Source organism: Tympanuchus pallidicinctus, unplaced genomic scaffold, assembly GCF_026119805.1.
Source record: "Tympanuchus pallidicinctus isolate F22 unplaced genomic scaffold, pur_lepc_1.0 scaffold12, whole genome shotgun sequence".
NCBI lineage: Eukaryota > Metazoa > Chordata > Aves > Galliformes > Phasianidae > Tympanuchus > Tympanuchus pallidicinctus.
In genome coordinates, this window is record NW_026294637.1 from 3,680,458 (window position 1) to 3,690,014 (window position 9,557).

Sequence of the window (9,557 nt, forward strand, 5' to 3'; positions counted from 1 at the left end):
GCTGGGAACAGCATTTCCCCGCAAAGAGCTGAGAGGGAGGGACTGCTTTGTTTTGGTTGTGTTTCAGGCCAGGGCTGTGCATTGGTGCAGCAGGCGTGGAGCAGGGCTCCAGCACGGTGACAGTCATGTTGCAAGGCTTACTCCAGGGCAGCGACCCTTCAGAAAGTAGGGCCTCAGTCTGTGGCAGACTTGGGAGCTATCCCAAAAAAGAGCGTGTTCTTGTTTATTTGGCTTTGTCTTTTTTAATGAAAAAGAAAAAAAATCCACATGCTGATGCAGAGACCTGGTGACCCGCTGTGAGGGCCAAAGGCAGTGCAGAGTGAAGCATAACATGGAATTTCTTGCTTACTTTTGACCATCTGTAAAGGAAAAACACCTGTGCAAGCTAAGAAAATGATTTACATATTACTGATTTGTTTTGTGTTTTTGTTTTGCCAGCGTGGGACGTTGTACAGGTCTGTTTGTTGATGTGCTTCAACAGGTGATCTCAGGCTCCTCAAAGCATTATGCTTCCCAGGACGTAAATGAAAAAACGTAATTTTAAAATAAAAGGTTAGAGAATGTTTTTGAGATTTGCAAATGCCTTTTGGATATTGTAGTTTTAAAGAATTTTCTTCTTCCAAAGAAAAAAAAGCTTTATTTTATTATTATTTTTTTTTACCTTGTATTTCTTATTCTATTTTTTTTTTTTTTTCAAAACACTGTTGGTAGAGTAAGAACTGATTTATTTGAAAAGATGGTCTGAGAGGTGCTGTCAGGTGTCTGGGTAAGTAGAGGATGCTTTGCAGGAGAACCAGGGACGTGCCACATGGGAATAAGAATACAGAATAGTGCTGGATGTCAGGTGTCGCAGGACTGCTTTACGAGCAGGCGTGTGTGGAAAGGGGTTGAGAAGGTTTAGACCGGAGCCGTAGGAGTCAATCAGCGGTTGGAAAGCAGGTCAGTGTGTGTCCCAGGGATGTCAGCCTGTAAAAGTCCTGTCACTTCGTCTCCCATCTTTGTTAAGCGACTTTCTGAGACGCTCGATCTGATTCAGTCACGGCCGGTCGCACTCCAGGCAGGGCTTGTAAAACACCTCACTAAATGGATTTGCTGTGTGTTTCCCGTCCAGGTTTGAACTGATGCGCATGTGCTGGCAGTACAACCCGAAGATGAGGCCCTCCTTCCTGGAAATCATCAGCAGCATTAAGGACGAGCTGGATCCGGCGTTCAAAGAGGTCTCCTTCTTCTACAGCGAAGAGAACAAGCCTCCGGACACAGAGGAGCTTGACCTGGAGACTGAGAACATGGAGAGCATTCCTTTAGATCCCTCCTCTACCCTCCAACCCACTGACAAGCACTCAGGACACAAAGCCGAGAACGGCCCGGGGGTGGTGGTACTTAGGGCCAGCTTTGAGGAGAGACAGCCGTACGCACACATGAACGGGGGACGCAAGAACGAGCGGGCCTTGCCGCTGCCCCAGTCTTCGGCCTGCTGATCCTTAGACCCAGAATCTGACAGAAACAGAGCACGGGAAAACGCGTGTATTGGGGGAAGAAAGAAAGGAAACTACAAAATATTCAAAAGCCCTACTGTACCTCAGTGGATCTTCAGAACTGCCATAGCTGCACTTGGGAGAACCCTTTTTTTCAGTAAACAAGTTATTGGTTTTTTTCTTTTTTCAATATGCAAGCAGATGTTTGTTTCGGTAAAGGACTCCATTCATGGGGCACACAGTTGGCCTTTTAAAACTCTGATGTTAACACTTAATAGCAACAGAAAACTTGAGATTTGATGTCTCTCTCTCTCTCTCTCTCTCCTCCCTCCCTATCTCTTTCTTTCTGTCTGTCTTTGCTTCATAATGGGAAACATATCTGCGTGCAAGTTCAACCGTACGGCACTTTTATCAGATCAAAGATATCGCAGGCCAGGTGGCTCCTGCTCCCCTGCAAGCACCTGCCTAACACTGTAGGTCTTTATTTAAAAAAAAAGAAAAAAGAAAAAAAGAAAAAACAGGAAAAAAAGAAACAGAAAAAAAAAAAAAACAACACAAAACAAACAAAAAAAAACCACAAAAAAATCCATAAAAGAAAAAAAAAAAAAAATTGAAAGACTGGATTTTTAATGTTGCTCTTTAAACTTTTTAGAAACGTGTAAAAGAATAAAAAAGGGCCATCATTCGTCCAAGGTTGTTACCATTTTCAACGCTGCCAAATTTTGCCAAAAAATAATAAAAGAACTTTTTTTTTTTTTTTTTTTTTTTTTTTTTTTTTTTTTTGTAGGCATGGAAGGAGCACAGTAATCAACTGCTCTGTTTAAGAGAAATCCTGACCAATACATTCTATTCAATCATACACTGGTATTAAAAGGAAAAAAAAAAAATTGTTTAGGTTCTTTTTTTCAAAACTGGATAAAATGTGATAATTTTTTTTTTTTTTCTTGTGATGGAGAAGATAACAGGGATGGAGTAAAGAAACAGCCCTCCCTCCACCCCGTGCCCATCCCGATGAATTCTGGACAAAACTGGCAGTGGTGAGCTAAACCAACATGTGCATTTGGTACAAAAAAGTCAACCGCACGCCAAAAATGAGATGTGAGAACCATGACAAAAGCGGCAGAGATCTCCATCGTTGCAGCCTGCCTTCCTCCACAGGCTTGCAGGGAAAAAAGCACCAATAAAACAAAAATTGGAGAAGACAAAAAAAAAAAAAAGCAGTAACCGGATTCAAGTATATAATGCTTTGTTGACCTTTTCTCTTTATGATTAAGACTTCTCGAAGGGTCTTGCAGTTCTATGTTAGACCATGGATCATTTGCATACACATTGTCTTTTGTGTCACTTTTATAACTTTTTTACGGTTCAGATACTCATCTATATGTCTGTACAGAAAAAAGCTGCTATTTTTTTTGTTCTTTATCTTTGTGGATTTAATCTATGAAAACCTTCAGGTCTGCCCTCCTTCCCTTCCCTCCCACTTCAACAAATTTTCTTATGCTTTGTACTATAGTGTGTAACTCTTACTTCTTCCTTCCCAGTAACTGATACCTTTCATATGATTTGCCATGAACTGTTTAATGCCTTTTTATAAATGCATTTCCTCCTCTTTTCTTTTTTTTTTTTTTTTCCCATTAGTTGTTTTACAACATCTTGGCTGTGTGGGTCACAGGGCTTTTGAGGAGGACATGGAGAAAGAAGGGACGCCCCACACCGAGCGCTCCAGCAGCGGTGTGGTGTTTTTCAGACCCAGTTTTCCTTCCTTCCCACGAACCTCTGCCCAGACAGCATGCGAGTCTGTTACAGTGCAAGGCATGATACAAACTCAGGTCAGAAAAAAAGGTTAAATATTTAGTACATTCTTGTTCAGTGTTTATGTTCATTGTTGTACAAGGGTCCTGCTCCTCCTTCCCTCCCTGCTTGTTTAGATTGTGGCACACACCCCCCACCCATCCCCACAACACTCCCACACAGACACACACGTGCACACACACACTCTTTTTGTTTGTTGGGTACAACAGCAGACGCCAGGCTTTTGGGTCACTGATTTTGAAAACGACTATTTGAACTCTGCCACCCCTTGAAGAAGAGCCGTGTGAATCATGGCTGGCGGCACAGGGCACTTTTTGGGTGGCCGTTGAACACCTGGCTCCAGCCCCAGCTCTTTGCCTTCCCGATGAGGAAGTCCTCCTGGAGGACGCAGTGGGCTGCATTTTGCACCCCAAGGTAAACAGAACTAAAAACACCCAAATCAACAGCACGCCATTTCCGTGGGGTAGGGTGGAAAGCATGTAGCTGGAGCCAGCGGCTCGGCTAGCAAACAGTTAAGTGTTGGCAGCTATGGAAACCTGTTCAAGTCCAAGCCTGTTGCTTAAGTCATAGACCAAACCTCAGAACAAAAGAAAATGAGTGAGCTTGTTTGTTCAGTTGCAGAAGCCTTGGTGAAAAGGGAAGGAGGGGGCCATCATAAAGCCTACAACCAAGGAGTCGTAGCAGTTGCTCATCTTAGTTACAGCATCTTAGCCTTTGTTTAGCACTGATCCAGCCAACTGATGGCAGTGAAGAGGTGGTTCTGGGATGGAAATGTTTAAAACCTTTGAGTAAGAACAAAGACTTAAAATATACTGATTGCTAGTTTTGACTGGAGATTTTTAAAAGTTTGTAGTGCTTTTTGCTTGTGTAGTTTAGGTCCCATTATCTTCTCTTGCCTCTGTCCCATAGTTATTTTTCCCTTTTAAAAATGAAAAAGACAAAAAAGTTAATTAAGAAGGTATTCTATGTAGGATTTTTTATTTATTTTTTGTGATATCAGTTTAAATCACTGTAGAGATGCCCCATAATAAATTTAAATACTGAGATAAGGGTTTTTGAGTATGACAGGGGGACAGTTTTTGATTTTTTTCAAACATTTATCTACCTCACTCTTATTTTTTTATATGTGTGTATATAAAAAAAATACATCTCACATTTCTCAGCAGCCAATAAATGCCGTCGATACTGGTAACCTCTCACTCCATAAACCACATGCTCTAGGTTCCGGAGGGGAACAGTCACCGCTCATCACAAAGGGTCACTTCAGAATCTTTGCCTCAATTCCAAGGAGTTTTGCCTTTTCAGTTCCAATCTGGTATTGTGAGGAAAATCCGAGAGTTGCCTGACAGGAGGTGGTCGTTCATTAAGGAAACACGAAGGCTTTTTAACGGGCCGTCGTGGCAGTGCTCAGGTCAGCAGCAGGGCTGCTGCGTGTTCGGAGGGCTGGAGATCTGACCTGACACGAGAACTTTTCAGTCTGACGAGTTTCGATCAAATTTGCTACAGAAATGAATTGTTTACAGTGTTTGAAGGTCCAGAAGAATTGCTAGAATAAGGAGAGTGGTCTGTTTGGCCTCAGTCATTCCTGGCAAATTTTCCTCAGATGCCGCAAGCACCAAAAAGACATTTGGCTGAACCAGCACCCATTTGGCTCACGTAGCACAGTGTTGCTTTTTTTTGTTTTTGACCAACACAATGACAAACCTGCTGCGGGCTGCCTGATGATAATACCACGTCGAGTTTACAGCTTTGGATCTTTGCTGCTTCTGTTCAATGAGAGCACTGATTTTTTTATTTTATTTTATTTTATCTTATTGTTTTGTTTTTGTTTTCAAAACTAACATAGAATTGAATTTTTTGATGTGCCAGTAAAGTCAGTTTCCCTTTCATCCCCCGTTTATATGCTTCATAACTGTGGATTCTGATGGACCAGCCATCAAATTTTAACTGCCCTCTGACAGCGTGTAACTGGTTTACAAGCACACAGGACTAACACAGGCTTGCCATCAACATGATGTATAATGTTTCTCTTTTTCCAGCTCAGGCAGCTGTTCGTGCAGGTGTTGGTTGTGGTATCTGAATAATGCGATGCTTGGCTACTTCGAATTGCACGCGGCCTCTTGAATATACAGTGCTGTGGTTGAGTACTGCAGGGCTTGTCTTTGGAGGGATCGTTTCTCTCAGACCCTGAAAAAGCAGCAAATTTAAAGTTGTTACCGTGTCCTTTTTGTCTTTCCATTTCTTTGAAGCTTCCAGTGACCTTTTGGTGCAGTGACTGTTCCCCTCACTTGCACATATTGATTACCACAACTGGAGATCCTCAGATCTTTCAGCTGGCTAGGAGGGTTTTGTTAAAACTGTCCAAGTTATTGGTTTTTGTAATTTGATGTAGGTGGTTTAAAAATGTGTTAGGAAGAAACACTAATGACGTAGCACCCATTGTGATAGACATTTCAAAAAGCACTTCAATAGAAAACAGTCACGGGACTAAAAGTACGCACGTGTGATGACAGTCAGCTCTCCTGGACCAAACCACCTTCATGATACCATTGTGTTCTGTGTTTGCAATTCAGGCTTAATTACTTTTTTGTTCTGTTTGTTTCCATAGCGTTTTTTGTTGTGTTTTGTGCATTTTGAATAGCTTTATTCACATGGGCTTTTCATGCAGACTTCCCTTGGACAGTAAATCAAGTTGTTTATGCATGTGAACAACTGAGAATTAATGTTGGCTTGATAGAGTCATAATATGGTTTGTAATGTTGTTCTTTCCTGAGACCACTGGCTTGTCTGGTATGGTAAATTTATTCAGAACTTCGACTGTGTTTGAATAAAGTTCAAGTAATCCAGTTTCCTTACAAATTAAAAACAAAAGCCCACCCAGCCCCAAAACCCAGCGTTTTGACAAACATTACCAAGCTGTTTTGATGCAGTAGAATAACAAGCTGGCATCACTGCAGGGGCAGGCTTTGATTTCAGCACTCGGGCCATTGTTCTCACCTGCCTCACATTTAAAAGCTTCTCAGTGGCACAGAAGGTGGTTTGGTTGCAAAGGAAGGCGGCTCCTGTGTAAGCACAGAAGTGTCAGCTGCTTGGTACTAAGAAGCGCTTTTGAGCGAGAGATGAGTTGGACACAGGAGCCAAGCGTGATTGGAAGTTCGAGGCCAGCCTGTGTTCACCAGGTCTTTCTCAGCGTGACGCCTCTGTTCTTTAAAGCTGGTTCTAAGTGATGTATGATTCTAGAGATGTTCGCACTGATGCTCCTGTTGGTCTTTAAAAACAAGTGAAGCCCAGTTTGCCCAGGACCGACTGGTCACCAGGCGGAACCGCTGTCAGGTCCTCTGGGAACTGCCGAGGGTTGTTCCGTACAATCTGAGTCTAAGCGAACAACACTCCTGTTGTTGGTGTAACTCCATAAGTATATATCTATATGGACATAGATATCCGCGTGTGTATGTCTGTAATATAGATATATATGTATTTGAATCCTATTCATTCCACTAGTGCAAGTAACACTTGTTTCCTGTTGTTCTTATTTTGTTTGTCAACGGTGTATTTAATCACTGGGCTAAACAACAGCGGAGGAAGGTGCAAGGGGTCCACTCCTTACTAACCAGTGATAAAAGCCAGATATTGCAACTTAACCCATGAGTAGTTGTGCAGACAAGAATTTAAGAATGGTGTGTAGAAAATAACAGTAGTGGCCAGAGGTGCTGAAGATACAGAACTGTAAATAGGCAGGAGGGCATAAAGATTGCCTCAGTTCAGGAAACTGGCTGCTCAGAGGCAGTAAGCAGTCTCTGTCACGGAGTGCAGCCAGGTAAATCAGAACTGAGAAGTGCTTATATGGAGACATCTGAAAACAAAAGGTATGGAAAAGGATGTTTATGAAGACACAGGGCTTGGCAGAAGCTTGTAGTTGTTTCCTGAGCTTGGTGTGCGTGGGGCAGCAGCAGAGCTCAGGTGTCACCATTCTGATCATTGGTACTTGTAAATAAACCGGACTTTCCAGCTGAAGCGGTAAACTCGTAACAGGAGTTCAGTGGTTGTGGCATTGGTCTGTATGAGTCAGCCTCAACCTTCTGTTGGTCTGTTTTGCAAGTACCAGATTATCACCAGTTGTGTGCGTGCGTATGTGTGCGTGTCCACCTTTTTTGTGCGCGTTCTGTTGATTAGTAATCCATTAGCATTTTCAATAGGGCTTTAAGTCCAGTAGATTACGGGTAGTCAGTTGACGAAGATCTGGTTTACAAGAACTAACTAAATGTTTCATTGCATTTTGTAAGTACATAGAATAATTTTATAAAATGTTTGTAGTTTATTAATGCCTAAAATATAATTTAAGGGCACTTTTTCTGTCTGTGTGTGCGTGTGTCTGTATGAGATCGGTTTTCTTTGATGGTACCAGTTTACTAGCTAGCTTTACAATATGCCAAAAAGGATCGCTAACTCGTCCAATTCAAGGCTCATCCCTCTCCCACTACCTGCCCAAGCTTTGTGTCTCAGTACATAGAGAACGAGTAAAGAAGTTGAGGAAATGTTCTGTATCTTCAGCATCCTGGTCTTCCAGAGCCCTCTAGTTGGGGTGGGATCATCTTAACTGGTCATTTCACTTTGCTGTCTAGTGCAGTGAACTTAACGGATTGCAAGAACCTCACTGGTTGGGAAAACAGAATGGGTTTTGCTGCTACACAGTCTCACTTGTGCTGTTCAGTACCTGTTTTATGGGTGCCAGGTGGTTTGAAGGAAATGACTGCATAAGAGAAAGCGGGAAGGCAGTTTTTGTAATTACAATTGAAGAACTATTTGCATATTTCTTATCACTTTAAAAGTTTGTATGCAGCCTCTAAAGATGCTGAAGCATTACCATTTGAAGCTTTGTTGAAATAAGCAAAGCGGGGTCCCTATTTATTTTTATTTAAGAATACTGAAGATCCCTGTTTCCCCCTGAAGTCTGACTAACTGCATTTCTGAAGCGTTACGATGATTTAGATGCTATTTAACGATCAGCTCTTCTGTTTTCTAAACCAGTGAGGTTTGAGATGAAAGGATTGGCCAGAGTTTGTCTACCTCTGGGACAAAAACAAAACTAGAAAGTGCTAAGGAATGGATGCAGTTGCAAATACGACATTTTCTGAGTTTTCTTGTTTAGATTTTTTTAAGAGAAAATTCAACAATAACATGGCCAATTTATTACATAAAAAAGACTTGCTGTGTATAAATTATTCCTAAAGAAATTCCTGTGTTTATATTAAAATGAATCAGTAGATAAAAAAAAAAAATTCAAAATGTTTTTGTATATTCTGTTGTAAGAATTTATTCCTGTTATTGCGATATACTCGGGATTCTTTACATTATGAAAAGAAGAAACTTTGTCTATTTTGAATGGCTGAAGCTAAGGCTCCATTAGTTTCTCTTACTCTGCTTTTTTCTAGTAGTTTCAGTACTACCTGATTTAAGTTAAATAAAAGAATTCTGTATGCATTTGTCTGCTTTTGAATTTGTTGTTCTTCATTGCAAAGCAAGTGCAGCTCAGAAGACTCAAGACTTTTTCTTCTGCACTTCTGGCTGCATTTAGTTGAGCAACTCTGAAAACGATCTTCGTAGAGGTCAGTGCTGCCATTATGCTGTGTTGAAGTCAGAAGTATTGTCATCCAGTGACACCAACCTTTGGACCATTTGTCAGCGGGACTTGATTCATTTGAATAAGGAAAGTCTTTTTCTTTATTTATTTGAAGGAAATCCTTTCGTTTGCTGTTACAGCAATGCATACATGAGGCATTCGGCCATCCAGTACAAAGTTATCAGTTTTCTGCAAATGTTGTTAGAAAAATAGCGACAAGAAAGCTAGCAGTATCTTGGCATTTACAATTTCTCTGAGTCTTGTCATAAAAGTCTTGACTGAGGCACAGTGGTGGCCCAGAGCTTGTTCAGGTGTCTGTGCCATTAGGCTGTCCTTGTCTCTTGTCCTTTTCACTGACACAACACTAGAGCAATGAGCTTTCTTTTCCCTTAGAAAAATCCCAGGTGTCCACGTCAAGATGCTGCTCTTCTGTTCCGGTGATTGTTTTTGAAAAATACTTGCTGGTTTTATGTCATAATTGTCTGTCATGGTACAGGCAAAACTGTGTGCATTGACGTTCCCTGTGAGCTAAAGAGGACACGCTGTAAACCTCTGTCTTGCCCAGCCTTAATAGAGCAGTGCTTCTGCATATAGCCATGTCTGAGACACCGAGGAGCCTGGCTTGGCAGGGGAGAAGCTCAGAAGTGATC

General features: G+C 41.6%; 1 protein-coding gene across 2 annotated transcripts in view; it reads left to right on the plus strand.

The window, feature by feature from the left end:
* IGF1R (insulin like growth factor 1 receptor) overlaps positions 1-8,768 on the plus strand; it is a 149,846-nt gene extending 141,078 nt beyond the window's left edge. For both annotated transcript variants that reach the window (XM_052671965.1, XM_052671966.1), the window contains exon 21: positions 1,112-8,768. In XM_052671965.1, coding sequence (XP_052527925.1) covers positions 1,112-1,478 — 367 coding nt within the window. In that variant the 3' untranslated portion in view covers positions 1,479-8,768. The remainder of the gene's footprint in view (positions 1-1,111) is intronic.
* Positions 8,769-9,557: the final 789 nt, after the last annotated feature.